Raw genomic sequence first — 20,067 nt, 5'->3', positions numbered from 1 at the left:
TTATCTGTCTTATAATCCTCTCTAACGATCAACTTAATACCATGAAAAGTGCAAAAACATAAATGCAATAAAATAATCAATCTTGTCTAAATACTTTATACTAAAGAGCTGAATCATTTTCCACAGCAAATAAATAAACTAATTAAAAAATTTTTAGCTAAACATAAGTAGCAAGTTAAAAAAGAAATTTGATTGCAGGACAGTGCCTCCCCACAACTTCTCAACTTTCCATGGCAATAAATCAGAGGATAGAAAGAAGCAGAATGAACAAAGACAACATGCACATAACAGAAAATCTTCGAATTAAAGATATTTTACTCACAGATGTTCGACATTCTTTCTTCTGGCCATCTGGTCATCATCATCTCCAACTTAAAAGTTCCACAAATTATGTTAAGTAGTAAGGAGGACTGAGTGGAAATTAAGTATCAGATGCAAAATAAAATCAAAAATAAAGTGACAATACGGAAAAAGAAACAAGCTGAAGCAGAACATTAATTTATGAATTATAAATCATGCAATAACATGCTACTGTTATAATAAATTCTCCTAACGGTGTCGGTGATTAAAGACAGTTTAAAGATTAAAGTAATAAAAAACATCAACAATTTTTCTATTGTATAACTTTTTCTAAGTTAATAATTAAACATTTTTAATTCTAAGTTTAGAGAAATATTCAAAATATTAGATTAAGAAACATTATGATCAATTACTGAAAACATTGAAAGTTGAGATAAAAAATTGACTATTTCTAATACTATTCTAGTTACTATCGTATGTTTTTAATCATACAAGCACTAATAAAATCCTACGTATTTCTACAAACTATCAGGTATGTCACCAGGCACAGGTATAACTAAGCATAGCAGTTAGAATGGACAATCAGTTTTGTAAAAATCTACTGTGGGAGGATTTGGCACCACTTCACACATTCATTCGGGTAATATCACTGCAAAACCGTAATTAGTGAGTAAGGATTCTATTATAACTGGTCACGTGTTTAAGTGACATGCTGTCAGGTTATAACTACAGTTAATAGGACGGAAGCTGTCACTAAAGGTGAAGATCTATTACAACAAGACAGTCACACAGTTCTCACTCCTCGTCTATTTCTACGTTAATAAATTTACAGAAACATTAAGATCTAATACTAGATTTTGTTAATTTTACTACGCACACCTAAGAAGTAGAAGGGTTCTAACAATCATACAAACAACTACAAAATATATTACAAACAGAGAAAACTTTTAATATGTAATTAAGTTATACACAATAATAGGAAAACAGATTGGTAATAAAAGGCTTCGGCCAATTTTCGTTTTATTTCGCACAAGTTTGTGATAATTGGGGAAAAAATCGTGTCAGAACTCGAGAGCATTCCGAGATTGACTCAGTTAAACGAACACACGAAAAACGTAACGAACGTGGTGCAAAATATTCCACTTTTCTTCGTTAGTTAGTGCAGTCGGACGACAAAAAAGTTGATGGAAATTGTGGCCGTGGTCGAATCCGTTACTCTGGCTAGCGGATCGAAATAATTCCAAAATGATCTTAATAATAGGAAAGACGAGCTGTGTCTAAAGATGCGACGCGATGCGGTAAGGTTTTCGTGTCATTGTGACCGAAACTGCTACAGTGACTGATAACATCCCGATCAATTTCTTTAAAAGTCATTTATTATAACTGTAAAACATATCCATCTTTGACCAGTTTTTGTGGTCAATAAAATTAAACTTACAGTATAAAAGTTTCTTTTGATATGCAAACATATCAGAACATGCCAAATCACTCCACACTGCCGCCAGTATATCGGAAACGTATACAGTTTTCAATACCGATGAACTTACACGATTAATATCACATACAGAATGATGGGCAGATGGAATACGTCATCTCCCAATTGCGTATATCCAGGAAACTGCTATGCTTAATTTTACCATTTATGGCACTACGATTAACATCACTGATATTCTATACTTGATAAATATGTTTAATTTTAAATATATATATGATATGATCTGCATAGGAAATGTAGATGGTTTCTGGTGTCGGCTAGAACCGTATACTTCCTCGTTTATGTAGTGTACGACACCCGCCGTTTTTATAGCGTCACACTCCACAAATTAGACCGAAACGACTAGTCACTTTTTGCACGAAAGCAAATTACATGTAAAAGGATCGTAAGAAGAAAGAGCACATTTGCACACGAATTGCATTTGTTTATCCGGGAGTGATCGAAAGTTTGGCACCCGTGCATACGGTACTGGTTTCATCACTGACCATTGGGAATGAAATCGACCATTCGATTTTTAAACCCTTATTTCCAGTCTTACGTCAGTGGATGATTACTGTGTGTTGAGCATTAACTTCCTGAGATTGTATATAAATATAAAGATATTCTTTCGTCCGAAATGTTTCGTTTCACTCCGATATTGCCGACCTGACCGGAATAAGGCAGAAAATCCTGTCAGCGAAACCAAAACATCGCATCTTCCGACGTTCGAGTTTCCTCCGAAACGCCGCCGTACCGAAACGGCAAAGTTCCGATACCGTGGTCAATAGTCATCGGGCACTATGGTTGAATACCAGTGTACCTGACGTCATGCGACTGAACGAATGCGGTAGACGTTCTCAGATCTGCATGGCATGCAGGTTGTAGACATTCAAATGTTCCAAAGGATATGGAATGCAGATCTGTTGCATGTTAAAGTTCATACCTGCAAAAGGATAGCCAAAGCCTGGATAACCCGGATAGCCTCCTCTTCCGTATCCGTAGGCTGCGAATCCTGCTAAAGATACAGAAACAATTTTTACATGCCTGGCGGCTCCAGTTAATCTATAAGAAATCAAAAATTAAACCGAGTGCCACTAAATATATTAAAAGATATTTAAGATTTATTCCATCGACACCGTCTTTACCCTAACAATAACAATAATTTACTTCTTAAATGCGCAGATTATTTATTAAAATTTGGGTTAATCGAATTACGAAATGGCTAGATTCCATTCGGCAAGTTATTTAACTTACGCCGAAGAATAAACACCACTTTGTCTTTCGGCCTTGTATTGAAATTTATAAGAAAGTATTCATATTTTTCGGTCGATTTACATTGGTTTTATTATCATTAATGGCAAATTCCAAAAGATTACTTTTCACAATTAGAAACAGTAACGTAAATAAACACGTACCATCCGTCAATGCTCCCAACGGCCAGACTAAATCTAAAGATAAAAATTTATATTAAAAATAAAATAATATTTCGTACCAATTCCAATAAAATATCGTCCGTTAATTCATTTAAAATGGCATTTAAAAAAAAGTTAGTTATTAGTTATAAAGAAAATTATAATCACGTTGATTTTCGTCTCCTATTAACTTTGTGCGAGAAACTAAAAATTGCCGTCTTTATATACAACCTAAATAAAGATTATGTATAAATTTTATATAAATATGTTCATACAATCAAAATTCCCGGCTTTAGAAAGAAGTAATAAGGACGGACATTAAAATTGAAAGGTCAAAGGGACAAAGGTTAAGGGGAAAAAATGGGGAGGGACGGGTTAACTGATTTTCGCGTGAAAAGTTTGGATGAGGTGTAAAAGCGACCGTATTTTACGCAGGTTCGGATAGACAGACGGCAGTAAATTAGCAATTTTTATTACGAATTGAAATTAAAACACCCGGAACGACGAAATGGGATAGAATGTGGAGAAAATGGCGTCTTAAGTAAGTTTCGGCGGCAAATAATCGCGGATGCCTGAAAGGAAAAATCGTAAAGACCGTTACGTTACCGAAGTTTGGGAAAGAATTTTCTCCGACAATAAATTATGTAAGAAAAGCGAAAAAAAAGAGAGGAAAAACTAAACTACCAACCAAATAAACTTTAATAAACAAGTGAAGCGACTACCTGTCCTCCGCTAAATCGATTGATATAAAATTGCAATTCTACTTTTGTCATTATCTTTTGTTAGAGAATGCCATACAACAACTTCCTTTGGGTCAAATTTTATGGCACAATTCTTGTCAGATTCAATATCGTACTTCATACAATATGGATGACTTACACAGCTGTCCGGAACACTCGCCGGTTCCACATTCAGGCGCTTCTTTTTAATCCAATAGAAAATAGAGTAAAATTCGCAAATAAGCGGGCAATCCATCTATCCGTCCGGAGCACGTAAACCCATGCCCCTTCCGTAAAAGACTTCTTTGTTAACTCTCGAGGCGATAGAAAAAGGCAACAACCGAAAGTCCGGATAGAACTTACCGTACGTCCCCCTTCCCGCTCCTCTGCCACGTGCAACGTTGTTGGGCATCATCACTTCCTTGGGTTGGGCTTTCTTGCATTCCACCTGGAAGAGGCAAAGGCCTAATTATTTAACGGCGGAACCACGATAAGGCCCGAGTCCTCCGCGGTCGAGCTAACCGGAGAAAAAGTTTCGGCGCGTATCTTACGTGAAAGTCGAAATCATTCCGGTAATTTGCACGTTCGACGTTTACCGTTAAAGCGCCCGTTTACGAAGACTTAAAAAGCGGCCGCAATTTATCGGTTACTTTTCACGTTAAAAGCAATTTCGACTATAATAATGGAGGCTCGGGGAGGGCGAGATGCCCCTTTACCGATTTTCGCCAAAGCTTGACAAATCGGAAATTTTGAAAATTATAAAAACCAATAGTTTTTAATGGCGAGAAAAGAAACGACTTACCATTTTATTATTGATTTCGTGAAAGTGAATTTCACAGACTTTGTCGACTACGTCTTCGTTTTCGAATGTGACGAACCCAAACCCTTTAAAATAATAACGCATATTTATAAAATGCAATACGTAAAAAACCGTTTTTAATGTCTAAGAAATCTCGCGTAATAAATCTAGTAATGTTTTTAAGAACAAAGCTACGCAATTGGGTGGAGCGACCTTCGAAACGTCGCCGTCCAATCGACTTTTAAGTCTATATTACAATTACCCAATGAATAACTTTATTCACTTAAACGGAGAACAACCCCTCTCTGCCGGAAGTACCCAAATCGTCGCCCGTGTAAAAAACGCCCGCCTAGTATTTGGGGAAAATCGAGCCCTATTCTACCGGGCATTTTTGGTCCGCGGAACGTAAAAACCACCGAAAGGTAATTTGTCGGCGGTGCCGAGAATAAATTCGTCGGTCTGTAACAAGGTAGACAAATCAAGTTTTGATTAGCCCGTCCCGCGTATCCGCCGGTTTCGGTCTTAATTAAGAAAATGCCATTTTCCTTTCCACTCGACGACGCCATTATCGTACGGTTAAAGTTGTAATTACACAGGGTGTAGTTTCAAATTCGACTTTCTCGGTGGACGGTGCGATGACGAGAAGAGAAATGAGGCATAACGCGGTTTCCATGGCGATGATAATGACGTTGCGCCTAAAGAATGTATTCGTCGTACCGTTACGGAAAAGAAATAAATTACTCTTTCTAATAAGGTGGGTTATATCTGGCCGCCGCCAACCCGCCGTCCGTCTATTAAAATCCGCACCGATATTAACAGATGCCATCCGGGTAATTACCGACTCGGACCTATAACTCCTCCCCCCGCATTATTAGCCTTTTAGGCGGGAAAAAGACGGAAAACTCCGCCGAGTCTCTACCCAGGTTTTCGGCCTCCGATGACGGAGGGGGGCCTCCACCGTCCCAAACAATGGCTCTAAAGAAAGTTCGGCCGGGATTATCGGCTAAATTCGGGACGTAGAGACGTTCTTCCTCACCCGGGTTTGACGAAAATTTACGTTTTTCGAATTCTTTGGCTCCGGGCAAAAGTGGTAACAATTAGTTACGGAGGGACTGGACGGCGACGTACGCGCGCGCGCGCGTATCTTCCGCCGCGGATTATCTTTGGCCTCCGGTTCCGCACGGCCAAACGAAATTAATTTCCTACCCTTTAAGTACGTAAAATTAATTATTTGGCCACGGGAACGATCCGAAAGATTACGGTAATGATTAAATTAAAATTAATAAATTATACGAAATTAAACCAATTATCAAATTATATTTTAATCAATTTTTAAAAGACGTAATTATGTAAATTCGTTGCCATCTCCACAAAATTAGATTTTAAAAAGAAACGTCTTAATGCTTTAAATAACTTCTCGGTTATTTACTGCCTTAAAACGTCCCAAAATGCTAGGAAATTTTTAAAAAGATATTGTTTAAACAATTGAAAACGTTTTTCCCCCGTTATATTCGGCTCTACGCCCTTTCGTTTCCCACCGTCAAAAGTAAATACGGCTATTTCCTCCGATAATCGGAGACCGACGACGGATGCGGGCCACGTTTTAGGGTGGCGGCCGTATTTTTTCACACAAACCAAAGGTGACGGAGCGGCCGGGAGGGGCCCGGAGACGGCGGAAGTAACCACTGACCAGTGGCGGCTAGAAAGCACGCCGACGTAATAATTCCCCAACTTCCGCTTTACTTACTATTATTGTTATTTTTTGGCATTTCCCAAATCGTTTTTACCAAACGTCACGATATTTACGGGGAAAACAAAGCCGAAAACGACGTCCGCGCCAAACGGTTATTTTCCGTCGTAAATAAAAGCGGGAGGAGTAAATATCGGAGCGGCACACGAACGTATACACGTCGGGGGCGGTTTAAGTGGACGAAAATATTAAAAAGGGTAGCGGCAATTAGGATAATGGAAGTAAAACGGCTTTTATTTCCGCACGGAGTCGCCGTAACCGGCAGTAATCGTCGTTACGGTTTAATACGCTAATAATTCGTCGGTCGACCGATTTCCCCGGCCGATGACGGGTAAATAAAGGCAACCGGCGCGTTTCGGGCCCGGGACACGGCCGACGGCCCGTGGCATTTAAAAACACTGGGAGGGAAGGCGATTCTCCCATAACGGTCGACAGTTAGGTTTACAAACCTGCGCCCGGTAAATTTCTCCCGCGCCCTTTCCGGGACGCCGGAAATAAGCCCGGGTGGAAAATTCTTCGGTCTTACCTGCGCCTGGAAAACGTCCGAAAACGTTCTTCCGGACGACGAAAGGAAGAAAAGGACAAACAATGGATTTGGGTAAGGAGCCGGAGAGATTAGCGGACGATCGAATAGGGGAGAGAAAGAAAGGAGCGTCCGAGAACGAAAATCGATGGGAAGAACAATCTCGAATTAACCGGGTGGTAATTAATGGAAACGGAAGCCCGACGCGGGGAAGAACGGCGGGAGGCTATCTGCCGAAGTAACGACTAATTAGGGGGGCGACCGAAGCTCTTTCGGCCGTCTCTTGCGACGGAAAATAAAGGCTTTGGACAGCCCGTTCGCTCCGCATCTCTCGGCGCCCCCCTTCCGGACGGGATTTTCCGGGGGAAGAAGATCCGGACCGGGCGTCTTTTTCCCTTTATTTACCGTGGATTTCGACTACCGAATTTTCCCGCGCCCCGGCTGGTTGACATAATTACAATAAACTCGAATCTCTGTGAATTACCGAGCGCGAAAGTAGCGAGGCGTATTCGGCAAGTTTTTCGTTGTCACGTCGTTTTGGTTTTATTACGGGACTTTTCCAGCCAATGCCACCGCGGAAAAACCCACCGAGATACTTTTAGTCGTCTTTTGATTTCTTCGGATCCTATAATCACCGGTTATAGGACACATCTGGCTGAAAAGACAAAGTCCAAATCCAAAGGAAGTCCTGGATGGGGGTTGCCAGTTTCTTCGGAAAAAAAAAAAAAAAACAAAATACATACTACCACAGATGAAACGTTTTATTACGTGGCGTATAACGTCGTTTACGCCAACTTACACGTTACGTACTCCTAAAATATCTCTGGCCATTTAGCCGATGGATGCCGGAGGAAAAAAGGAGTCTTACGGGGGGAAGTAAGCCGTAAGACGTAGGGAAAAACGTAAGACCTTGGCAACGCAGACTAGAGACATCGCTGCCGACGAAGGAACCTTTCTACCAGCGCAGATAATTCGAAGAGCGACGGATCGTCCCGGGAAATCCCAGACGAATGGGGGTTCGAATTGTCACGAATTTTAGTATACTTTTATAAATGTAATTATCATAATTTATAAAATGATAGCCGCTTCTATCTAAACCGCGAAACCCAAACGCAAGCACCCGCCGGGCGAGAAACTAACTGCCACGCGTACGCGTTTACGTCCGACGAAAACGCGGTGGTAGCCCGGCCCGGTGGTAGAGAGAATAGAATTCGGCCAAGATAATGGAGAAACAGAAGCGCGGGAACAGAAGCCGGGTTCGGAAAGAAAGTGGAAAAGGCGGCGGCCGGGAATTTCTTTCCCACCGAGTGTCCAGAGGGTAAACCGCATCCAATCAAAAGGTTCTGGCCGGGGGAGGGGACGGGAAAAGAATAAGAAGAAGAAGGCATAAAATACGACCGGTGTCGAATATCGCGGCGGTGGAAGGCGCTCTCCGCCGCGCCTAACCGGATTCTGCGGGTCGGGGGGGAGGGAGTATGGCGCGGCCGGAAAATGTCCGAGCTTTCCGACATCTGTTACACGGTAGATTGCACGCGGCCGGGATTATTGAAAACCCGGGAGTATCTATATCGCCGCCTCCGCTCCGATCCGCCCGGCTATCGATTCGGACTCTGGGACGTCGCGCAGACTCCGGGCGCTCTTCCTCTGTTTTCGGCCAAAACCGGCACCTTTCCGCCTGTGGGTCTCTCCTTCCCTGGAAGATTAACCCTAACCCACCTCCCCTCCTGTCACTGGCTTCTCCCGCGGAAAGGATCTTCCCTCTCTCGATCTCGGAGGGGAGTCTAAACGGAGGCGGAAGAGGAGACGAAACGACAAACTTCCGGACGTATCCCCTAAAGTAGGGAGGTCAACCCCGACCCCGGGTCCGAAGAGAAAGAAGAGCGGTCGAGTCTCTTCTATTCCGGGTTGGAGAACGGAAGAAGAGGAAGATGAAAAGGGAATACGGAATTCCGTCCTAAACCGCGCGCGGCAATCCGAATTTTCCGCCGGCACTTAAGGGCGGAAAGGCCCGGTTCCCGGTAAGTGGCGAAACTAAACTTATAATTAACGGTGGGCGGTCGGGCCTGGTTCGAAATCCGACGAAAAGAACCCACTTTCCTCCCGGCCAGCTCTTCCGAAAGGCCGACGGAGAGCTAGCCGCTTCCCCGCCCGGTCTTTACCGTCCCCTCCCGGGGACGGGCCAATTTATCCGCGGGGGTGACCGAAGAAATATGGCGAAATCCCAGTAAAGTAAAAGGTCGAACTTTCGCCCGCCCTCCGCACAGAAGTGTCGTTCGGATAACTCTTTGATTCTTCACCGCAGTTAATTGCGCTTCTATCCGCAGAGGAGAATTCCGGTTTCGCGCGGGGATAAACACTTAATTCGCTTAACTGTCGATCCCGTCCTCCGCCCCCACCGCCACGGGGAAGAAACTAGGGATTTTTCCCTGCCAAAACAGCTCCCGTAGATTAACGTTATTTTTGTTACCGGAAAAAAACGCGTTTAAGAGCATTTTTCTCCGCCAGGAAAAGTTCCGCGCGTTTCCGTTGCTCCGAAAAATGGCAAAGCCTCCGCCATACCCCGACCCGTCCCGATCGGTCTCCGGGTGGCCACCGGGGGTTTGATCGAACGATAAACTTTCCTTTCCACTTCTCGCCCACCCGAATTATTAAACTAGCGGACGAAGGAAATGACGTCGTCCGGGAATTTTTCCAACGGTTTGGTACTCCCGTACTTCCCGTACTCTCCGTCGAAAGACGTTTAGTCGTCACCCCGGCCCGCCGCTTCCCGAAAGTAACGTAAAATACTTCTTTCCCCTTTCGGAGAATTTATCCACGAGAGGAAGAGAAACGGAAGAGCGGAATCCGGGCGGGCGCCAAGAGACGTAGTCGACACAGGCCGGGCTAAAAGAGAGGAGGAAAACCTCCCTCCCCGCGCCACTCCGCGCCGCGGATGCCCCTAATTAAGGAAATTCCCACGGCTCGACCCCGACGTCCGCCCGCCGACGGGAAGAGCGGGGCCGACTCCCCGACGATAGGACCGCCGACTTTTGCACTTTACGAAAAAGAATAGAGTGCGGGGCTCCGGTCAAAAAGTTCGGCCGAAGAAATTCGTTTCGTCTCCCCTCCGACTTTTTCCCGCGTGGCCGCCCGTTCATTCGACTACGCCCAGACGGTGACTCCCTCTGGCCCACGTGGTCGATACCAGTCCGTCTTGGGTCGGAGGGTGTCGAAGTGTAGACCCGCTGTTTCGCGCCAGAGACGGACGGAGGGAAAACCCTGGGAAAAGAGAACGGTCGATCCCGCAAAGATTCCGGGGGTTATTAGATCGGCGGCATCTTTCTTCGGTCGAAAGGGCAATGGCGCGCGGATTGGACTTGGTTTTCGTCGTGGGTTAAGGGAGGCGCGAGTTTGGCTATTGGCACGAAGGGCGATCGACGGTAAAACCGCCAAACACAACACCCGGGGAAAAAGCCTAAAAGTGGGAGTCCGGCTTCCGGTGGAAAGGGGGAGAGGCCGGAAGAAGAAACGGAGTGACGGGGCGATGGAGTAATTCGGAATTAAAAATCGGAGATTAACGGAGGGAATCTTGGTAATTGGGCCAAGGGGGAAGACAGGTAAGGAATTTCGCTCCGCGATTTAACCCAGAAATAAATTGGAACGGAGTTTTATTTAGCGGCGGATCGATGGACGGCCGGGGTAGAAGAGCGTCCGCTTCTAGACACGTAACGGATTCTTTCCGCTTCCGCTTCCGTCAAATTTAATTGATAAAACTCCGAGAATTTCGACTACTCCGGCGGGCGGGAAGTGGCCGCCGGATAAACGAGTAATAGTTTCGAGACGGAATAGACGTATATTTAAAGAGGAAAATCAAATTGATCCGGCGGGAATTGAGGAGATATTCCCGGCGACGTGCACAACCCAATCCCCGTCTTTCCCCCAAACTGGCTTCCGAGGGACTCGAATTGTTCCTTTGTTAATTCCCGGCCAATATCCAACGCCGGACGAGAAAATCGGGCGAAAGTCGACCTGTTTGCGAGAAAAGGGGTGACGAGAGGTTTCGGGCGCAAGGAAAATGCAACGGACGTGAATGCGGGTAAAACGATCACCTCCGCCCGGCCGGTCCGCAAATTTCCAAAATGGCGATTTTTCCCCAGCGGAAGCGTAAGTTTTGGCGCGGGAAAGGTTCGAGAGAAAAGTGGAGAAGGGAAAAATTGGCTTTGTTCGTTACTAACGATGATAATAATGAAAAAAAATATTAATTCGAGGGGAGAAGAGGCGAGAGAAGTTAGCGTGGAAAGAATCGATAGTTACGAAAGAGACAAAAACGAAGGCCGGATATTGCAGTTTGTTCCGAGAACGGCACCTGTTTACAGAAGTCGGTGGGGAAACAGACGGAAAGAACTTATATCCGACCGATCGAAGAATAAGAGAATGGCCGCCGTCTTCTTCTTTCTCCGGGTCCTCCTCCTCTCCCGAGTCGACTACGCGCGCGCTGCACGGACTTACCGCCCAAAACCCGGCAATAGGTAACGACCCGGGGCGCGGAGATCGATCCTCGCCGACCGAGGATATTAAGCGGCGCCCGCCCGATAGGTCCCGAGGCCATTTTCGTCCGGCAAAAGACACGAACGGTCCCGACGATTTCTCCTCCGCCTGGCCCCTCTTACGGACAACGTCCAGTTCGGCCAAAGGAGATTTCGTCGACGGCCAAACCCGGCAACTGCGGAATTCCGGGGTTTCCGTAAAGCCGGGCAAAATTTAAAAAAAGGAAGAAACCGGGTTAAAGTTAAGTCTGGTAGCGTAACCCATTTCGTTCCGGATTTACGTCGACGATTTAGCCGTTTTCCGGCAAAACTAAGGTGTTCTATAGACCCAAGATGTAATCTCCGTCTTCCCTTTCCCTTCCGGTAGGGAAATAATCCAATTTTTTCCTACCATACTCAAATGTGGGTACACCAGTTTTAACAAAACAACGCGGTTATCTTTACTAACGGCCGTTCTACGTGCTAAGAAGCGTTAATTGAAGTTGGAAACCGCAAAAAAAATTGCGTAGAATACGTTAGAGAATTAAGGGGTTCCTCCCCCGGTTATTTTCTATGTATCGTCGAAATTATATCGAATAAGTGGGTGAACTCCGTCGCGCCTCACCGGAGGTAAACGTGAATTAATAAACTTATCGGCGGAAGGAAATTTGCCGGGATTCGTAGGAAAGGTTAGACAGGGTGTGGCGGAGGTCGTCCGGACAAACCGTAGGGTTTACCCCCCTCCGCCGCCGGTGGCCAGGTATCTGGCGTTAACGTTAACCGCATCCAAATCCCCAAACATATTTGGGAAAAGTCCGGGATATGAGGGAGGTAATCGCTCCTGGAGAGACCAGGGACGGGTAATTGTTCGGAAGAAGTTTCGTAAGTGCCCGAAACGTCTTTCGCTTCCGCCCGATAAAGAATATTCGTTTCGGATAAAACCGCCGTCGCGGTAATCCTGAAAAGTTTGGCCGAGGACCCGACTAATTCTCTGCCTCTTTAAAGATGGCGACGGGCGGAGGGGAGAAGAAGGTCGCCTTCGACGTCGATATCGATTGGACCATCGATCACCCCGGCCGTCTACCGCCTTCCTTCGTAAGCCGGAGCCGCCGAGTGGCGCGGGGGAGGAAGAAAACCGCCGGACCCGACGGGCCGGGTGGACCCATAATCCCGCGGCCCTGCCTTCTCCGAAAAAGAAGCGCCGGGCCTCCCATCGGCGGTTTCCGATCTATCCGCGCGCGGACTTTCGATCGTTTCCGCAAAATAGCAAAACGTAATTTACGTGCTTACGTAAGGAGAGCGAGAAGGGGAGGTAAGATTCCACCTCGGCCGCCACTCGGGTTAAGCCAAACGGGCGGATTACGTAGAATCCGCCCGTTTGGCTTAACCCGGAGAAAACCAGCCGGTACGAGTTACGGATTGCCTTGTCTTTCGAATTCGTCCGAATAAAAAAATTATCTCCAGACGTAGACATAATCGATTGCCTCTCCGTAATAATTTAACGAAAGAGTTTCCACCACGCGGCCGAACCCTCCCCTCTCTTCCGGAAAGAGACGGCCCGGATAAGAATTTACGCACCGGGACAAAGAGGAAGGGAAGACGAATTTACGCATTTCCAGAATTCCTCCGTTCGATTCCGTTTGTTTCCGCAAGAACGTCGGAGGAAGATTTTCTTGGTTGGTTTTCGGGAACGAACCGACGATGGAAACTAAATACAGGAGAAACCGGAGGAACCGGAAGGGGAGGACTCCGGGTAGACGCGTACCCGCCGCCTTCCGAACGAGAAGAGATCCCGACCGTTACTCCCGCTACGAAACGGTTTGGCGGGGTCCTATCAATTCCTCCCGCCCCAGACGCTCCGTCCCCTTCGTTATTGCTCCAAACCGCTCCGTCCGCACTCCGGGATTAATTTTTCCTCGGTCTTTTCCCGGCGGAACAAACGACGGTGAAGAAGCCCGAAAATGTCTTGTGTTTAGCGCGAGAAAAGGAAAAGGTCGCGCTCTCACCTCTATGCCTGTTCGTCTGCTTGTCGAACATCAACATGGCGTCTTCTATCTGAAAACGAAAAAGACAAAAGTTGAAATCGACCTTTACTGTTAAGAATCGCGCCCGTACGGCTTAAATACGGAGCATTTAAGTCGACGGTTTAGGCATTTTATCGTCCGGTTAAGCGGCAAAGTTATCCGTGGGTAAATTACGGAAGACGTAGAAGCCATCACCGTCCTTTCCGAAACGATTGGTTACGTTTTTTCCCGCGGGTCTCTCCGTTTCGTCCCTATTCGCGGCCCGCCGAGTTACATTCGTTTGCCGGATGGCGCGAGGTTCGAATTCCAGTTAAGGCCCGCCGGGGGCGTCCAGGCTCTAGCGGTCCAAAAAAGGTGGGTAGCGGTTGAAGGACTGGATAGTTTGGGGAGCCGAAACCACCGGACAAGGGTTAAGAAGACGGGACAAAACCACCCTCCCGCGAGAGTCGGAGGTACGGAGATCCTACTCCGGCAGGTAACGAATAACGTAAGGATACCGAAATAGAAAAACCAGGCGCTGCAGACGTTAGCAGCCGAAGTCGGCGGGTTATTTGGAAAATAACGGGAAAATAGACAAGTTTTAAAGCTTTCCCTCCGAATGCCGCCTCCCGTAGCAGGGCCCGTCGGAGGGGATAAACGTGCCACCTCCGTCGAACTCTCCATTAACGACGTCCGCGGTCGTCTTCCGAGAACCGGAAACGGGTAGTCTGGGAAGAAAAGAAACCTGGGCGGGCGCGGGACGGTCCCTTGCCCTCCGCCTAGAGGAAGAACCAAGCGGGCGGCGAAACAAATCGGCCGGAGTCTGTCCCTTTCTCCAGGCTGGACGACGGGACCCTCTTTCCGGGGAAGGGCCCCGCCGCGCGGGATAAAAAGTGGCGCGCCACCGGGGAAAGTAAATATTTACCGGCGTCCGGGCCAATCGAGAGCGAGAGGCGCCGGTCCTCCGAAAAGAATATTAAACGTAACGAAGTAATATCGATCCGAGTAATAAAGAGCAAAACCGGAAGCGTTAAACAGAAATCGACCTGGGCGCTAATTGGTCCGCCCCCTTTCGTCGCGGCCGAAAAAATTAATCTCGTCCCTTCTCCGCCGGAATACACAGAAACGCGCGCGCTCGACGCGGTTCCGAGAAGGGCCGATCGATAGAGCGATTCTCGCCCGCGCAAAGAAGCGCGAGGTCGATTAACGGCCGTCGGCGGAATCGCCCCCACCGATAAATTATCGCCACTGGCTAAACGTTCGCTCAACGTAAAGTTTTACGTCCGGGGACACTTTCGTGACTTTGGTAAATTTGCCGTCACTCGCGGCCGATTACCGCGCGGGGGGCCTCCGACCCGAGAAACGCTTCCCTGCAGTCAATTAACCATCCCGGCCAGAGGACCGGATGGGAACGGCGGACGGAAATCCCGGCAGAAGCGCCTTCCGTCCTTTTATCCCCGTCGTCGGGCTCCCTTCCCCCCGGACACCCTAAATAGGATCTTCCCTTTTCTTCGTCTACGCCGGGAGGAGTCTCCGCTTCTTTCCCTTTCGGAAAGCCGCCAAATAACCCCACTTGGGTCCTGCGGCTCCCTGAGTTTCGGTGTTTTTTGGCCGCGATTTTCCCCTGGACGTTAAGGAAGGAACGGTATTGGGTCTATCGGAAGGGGAAGGACCCGGAAGGAGTGGCAATCGTTACTCCCAAAACCGAAAGCCCGACCCGCGGTCCGGGGGTGGTACAGTACGGGGCCGGCACTGAAGGAGCGACCGTCTCTCCCGCCCTACTCCACGCGTCGGATGACGTCGGGCCCGAGCGGGAAAAATTCGATTAGGGTCTTTCCGGCCGACGGAGCCCAGTACGAAGAAAGCCCTTTTACCCGGTCGACTGGGTCGTAACTCCCATCAGAAGAAGCTTTGCGTGGAGGAGGGAAGAGCCCGGTTAAAACGGACAAAGCCGGTGGGCTGCTTTAGGATTGGCCGGTAAACCGCGCGCGGAAAGAAAGGTGTAAGAAAAGACAACGGACAGGGGCGCGGTTATAATTATAATAAAATTTGAAATAATTCGAAAAAGTACGTATTGCATTTAATAACACATCGATACTTTTACGGTTAGTGGCTAAATTAGTCGGTTTGCCGGCCACCTCGGCGCCCCAGCGCCGTTTAAAAAGGCTACCGACGCGGAAAATAAAGTAATTCCTGTTTTTGTTTGGAAGACGGCAATCGACTCCGGACAATAAATAATATTTAATACGAAATTAATTATAGGCCGGTGGTAAGAACCGTTTCCGTGTAATTCGAGGAGGCTGGGATCGGGTCTTCCGGGGGAATTCGTAGGTTAAAATCGACGGCGTACCGAGCAAAGTGAGAAACTGCCAGGGACTCGTATCTAACCACAGAACTAACCTTTTACCGACCGACTTCCGTAAACTCCTTCCCGGAACGGGCGCGCAGCCCGAAGAATCTGGGTTCTTCGGCTTCCCGGGCGGTGAAAGAGGGAAACGAACGGCCGACGCGCAAAATACTTTCGTTTTGTCTTCCGCATTTACCGGAAAAATCCATTTTTTTCCTCCCGTCGAGTTTGGACGGGACGGCCAAAGGGAAAGACCCGGCGATTCCGAAATGGCCAACCTCCCTTTGGCGGTAGGAAAGTGACGGATCCGAAGATCAGGGCGGAAAAGAATGCCATGGCTAGGGAACGGGAGAAAGAGACGACCGTAAAGATCGGAACGGACAGAAGAAAGGGAAGAACTCGTGGCTTTGGAAATGGCCAATGGGGTGCGGAAAGCCCGACGACAAAATTAGTTCGGCGACGGGGGAGGTGGACAGCGACACGATATTATTTCCACGGACGTTACCAGAGTCTCGGTTGGCGCAGAATTGGCCCTTACTGTCTCATTTAAATATTAATGTCAAATGCGTCCCGCGTAAAGTATTGACCTTTACGATTTTGTTACGAATAAAAAAGCCCCGGAAAGTTTGATCCACGCCACTGGTCGTCCCGGTCGGCGCCATTTTCCGCCGTTTATATTTACGGCCAGCAGATGGCGCGCGTTTCGACCGTAATTTCCGTATTCCGGTAGGCGCCGGGCGGAAAAGAAAGGGAACGGCGGTACTCCACCGGCCGTTTCCGCCCGCCGGTACCGGGCTTTACCTCGGCGCTAGTGACGGAAAGATGCCCGCCGCCGGTGGTGTTCAACGGTATTTTTATCCCCGTTGGCCGAAAATGGCCGGCGAAAACGCGCCACCGGTCGGACCGGAACCGGGTCGTCCTCTTTGGGCCGAAACGTCCGGCCCGAAGAGAACGACCGAAACGATGTTGCGCCCCGGGGCCGGAGTGACCGGGACACCGGCCTCCGAAATTTTTTTCGGACCACGCCTGGGCAGTTACGCGTGTCTTTTCTACACTCCACCGAGTTTAAAAGCGCCGTTTTTTTCACCCGCAAACTTTTATTCTTTTTTTCTCCGCCGGCCGACCACACCGCCCGACCCAGGCTAATTCGGGATTCGGTCTCCGGCCGACGGCGCGAATTTTCCGGGTTTTCTTCGCGCCTCTAACACCCGAATACGGCCCGGTTTCGGGCACGAAGTCTTCAGAGAGTCGAGCGTTAGGCGGAGAGTCAGATTCAGAGTGGAAAACAATTTTCGCATCCACTCCGTCCTCACCTTAAAATCCCCGGGTGTTGACGGGGGAAGGAGGGGCTGGACCGAATACCAGTTCCGCCGATATTCTTCCGTTCGTCCGTCCGATTCGAAAGCATTCGGAAAAGGTAGGATGGAAGTTATTCCTTCGAGAAAAGAAATAGTAAACGTTGGGAAAAAAGGGCTTGGCAGTAAATATAAAACGGATTTAAACGTGGGTTTGTACCGCCCACCCGCAAAACCAACGCTAATCCCAACGAAAATATCGTTAGCACAGTACTAAGTAGCAAAAGTCGATATATTCCGCACTTCTAACGAATTGCCGAAAGGGCAGTTCTCATCCATGGGTAGCCGCTCCCATGCGTTAAAGTTTACGCGATAGATGGGACGAGAAACAAGATGGCCGACAATCTTCCATTCCCCCGCCGACCATCTCTATTTAGATTATATTCAAACGAGTCTACGCTAATCTGCAGGAATATTTTTAGAAATACGGGATTAGGACGGAAATTAGGCCACGACGGGTTCCACCGATCCACCGTTTAAATCGAGGGAAAGAGACACCGGGTGCCGCCTTTACCTGTTTTTCGCCGCTGGTCGGAAGGGCGACTGCGCGTTAAGATTTTTCGGCTAAACGGCCGAAAGTCACTCCACCGTCAAAGTATCTCGTATCGCATCTTTTTACATTAGTAACCGGGCGGCCGAGCGGTCAAGGTCACGGCCCACCGCTCCGGAGGTAGTCCGGATCCGATCCAGCGGAACGGAAAAACTCCGGCGATTTTTCGGAAAGTCGGGATAGGTGGGGTCCGGTCCCTCTCCTTTCCGCCCGATCCAATCCCTAACGGGGCCGTCCTTAAGAGGCCTTCTTAGTGCCCGCGGCCAAGAAGAGTTTACAAAAAGCAAGTGGGATTGACGGCGGATAATTACAGGTAACCGGCCCGGCCGGCCTTTATACTTAGGTCATAAATTGCCTGCGTTTGTGAGCAATAGCGTCGCAGTAAGGCGACGAGCGCCTTAACTTTTGCCGGCTAGCCTTTTGGCCACAAGTTTTGGTCACTTGCCCCTTTTTCCAAAGAACTTCCGCCGGCCAGACGGCGCTACAGTTTGCCGGCTAGGAAACTCCACCGACGGACAAAGGACCACCCAACGACGTAGAAGCGGGAGGGTCCGTAATTTTTACTTTCCGGAATGGAACGTCGGCCGCACGGTGGGCGGAGGAGGGAGACGAAAGGGTTTCGAAGGAAGCGCCTTCCTGATTAATTACGTCGACAGACAACGGGAAGAGCCGATGGGGAGGGAGCGTCCGGCTCTACTCTTAAGGCTAGAGTCCGATCCTTCTTATTTCGCTGTCTTTATCCCTATCCATTTTATTCGCTTCGGTACCCGGCTCGGACCGCAGATTTCGGCGGGGAAGAAACCCAGACCGGTTTCGGTCGACCTCCCGAGGGCCGAGTTGGACGAATACCGGCCGAGAGACCGGGGTTCTATCGTGGTCCCGGCCGTAACTTTCTCTTTCCGCAGGCGGCCCGTCGTCCACACCGGAAGAACAAATCGAGTTCCGGGCTCGAACCCGGGCCGAACCCAACTTTCCGATTCCCCGTCCGGACGGAAAACCTCGGCGGCGTCCCTCCGCCGCGGTGGCTAAACGCCGGCCGAACAATAGGTTTCCGGTTCGACCGGTTTACGTCTCTCCCCCGCCGGAAGTCTACGCCTTTCTGCAGAGGCCTTACCGCGCTCCAATTGGCCGCCGCCGTCTTTCCCCGGGGCGGAAGCCCGGGCGGTCGGGCAATAAACGGAGGGGCCAAATCTACCGTCGGAGGCAAATTTCCCGCTCCCGGGACGATCCGGGAGTTTTATAAACTCCGCCGAGGAAAAGCGCGTCTTTCCACCCCCAGTCTGTCCGGAAAGACGCCACCGTCCTGCGTCGGGGAAGAATGGCCGTCGTCGGCCGGAGAAATTCGATCGGGACGAAAGACGACCCCGAGGGGAGGAAAGAGGCGGAGAGTCGGTCTGGGGGCGGCGCGCCGAAATTCGGCGCGGCGGAGGAGGAAACGATTTCCGATGGAGCCGCTAGGTGGAAAGGTGGTCGGGCGGTAAAAGGTCGAAGAGAGACAGTCCGGTCGGCTCCACCGACGCTTACGCAGACGCTCGTCCCGTCGCTTGACGGACGCGTCGTAAACGTGATTTATGACGCGGCCGATCGAAGACGGTCAGAAACGTCCTCCTTTCGCCCGGTCACGCTCGCACGCAAAGACGGCGGGTCTCGGGCTCCCTCTCGCGCCCCGGCGAGCTTCTTTCCTCCCTGCAAAGGGACCGAAATCTTTCTGCCACCGCGTCGCCATCTTCTCTTCTTTTTCCTCTCCCTCTTTACTTCGGTGGCGACACCTGACGGACTCCGACTTCTTTCCATTTGGCATTTCTCCTTCGATCGTCCGAGTAGAAGCCAGCGCGCGCCGTTTGCCTGGCCAACCCTGAGAATAATTAGCTCCGGCTCCGGGCGGAGGGGAAGCGGCCGGAAGGTAATCTCCGCCCGGGGCGCGAAAATAACTCCACTTCTAGGAAAGACTTCCGGGAGAGTCGAGAGAGAAAATTCGTCGAAAATCGGAAGGAGGATCTTCTTTTTGTTTATTTATTTGCCAGGATCGTCTTTCCGCCTTCTCGAAATAGCCGGAACAGGGGGAGGAAGAAGAAACGCGACCTTCGGACGGGGAAACGCGGCGAGACGGAGAGAGATGCCAAACGGCGAGAAAACTGCGATTCGAGTCTCCCTTTCTAATTAACCTTTTAAACGTTTCTATTTTTAGCCCTCCGCCGCCGAAATTGTCGGTGGTTAGGCTGGTACCCGCCAAATGCGCCTACCCCGGCGCCCGAGACTCCATAAAACACCCCGCCACTTCTCCGGGAGGAAGCGAAACGGAGGAAGCGGCCCACTTCCCTTCCACCTCG

The 20,067-nt window shown here is 48.9% G+C and overlaps 1 protein-coding gene across 14 annotated transcripts in view; it reads right to left on the bottom strand.

Moving 5' to 3' along the window:
- LOC136982620 (RNA-binding protein Musashi homolog Rbp6-like) overlaps positions 1-20,067 on the bottom strand; it is a 96,049-nt gene that overhangs the window by 25,218 nt on the left and 50,764 nt on the right. For 11 of the 14 annotated variants that reach the window (XR_010881909.1, XR_010881908.1, XM_067279178.1 and 8 more), the window contains 5 exons: positions 13,489-13,537; positions 4,708-4,790; positions 4,269-4,353; positions 3,190-3,222; positions 2,718-2,789 (listed from right to left, as the gene is read on the bottom strand). Coding sequence is in view for 12 of the 14 variants with exons in the window: in XM_067279178.1 (XP_067135279.1) it covers positions 2,718-2,789; positions 3,190-3,222; positions 4,269-4,353; positions 4,708-4,790; positions 13,489-13,537 (322 nt within the window). In the remaining 2 variants the exon portion in view is untranslated. The remainder of the gene's footprint in view (positions 1-2,717; positions 2,790-3,189; positions 3,223-4,268; positions 4,354-4,707; positions 4,791-13,488; positions 13,538-20,067) is intronic. The other 3 variants (XM_067279168.1, XM_067279177.1, XM_067279175.1) reach the window with 1 other exon arrangement.

Source organism: Centruroides vittatus, unplaced genomic scaffold (genome assembly GCF_030686945.1).
Source record: "Centruroides vittatus isolate TY-2023 unplaced genomic scaffold, ASM3068694v2 contig_854, whole genome shotgun sequence".
NCBI lineage: Eukaryota > Metazoa > Arthropoda > Arachnida > Scorpiones > Buthidae > Centruroides > Centruroides vittatus.
Note: the sequence above shows the minus strand (reverse complement) of the source record. Positions and strands in the feature narration are given on the sequence as shown.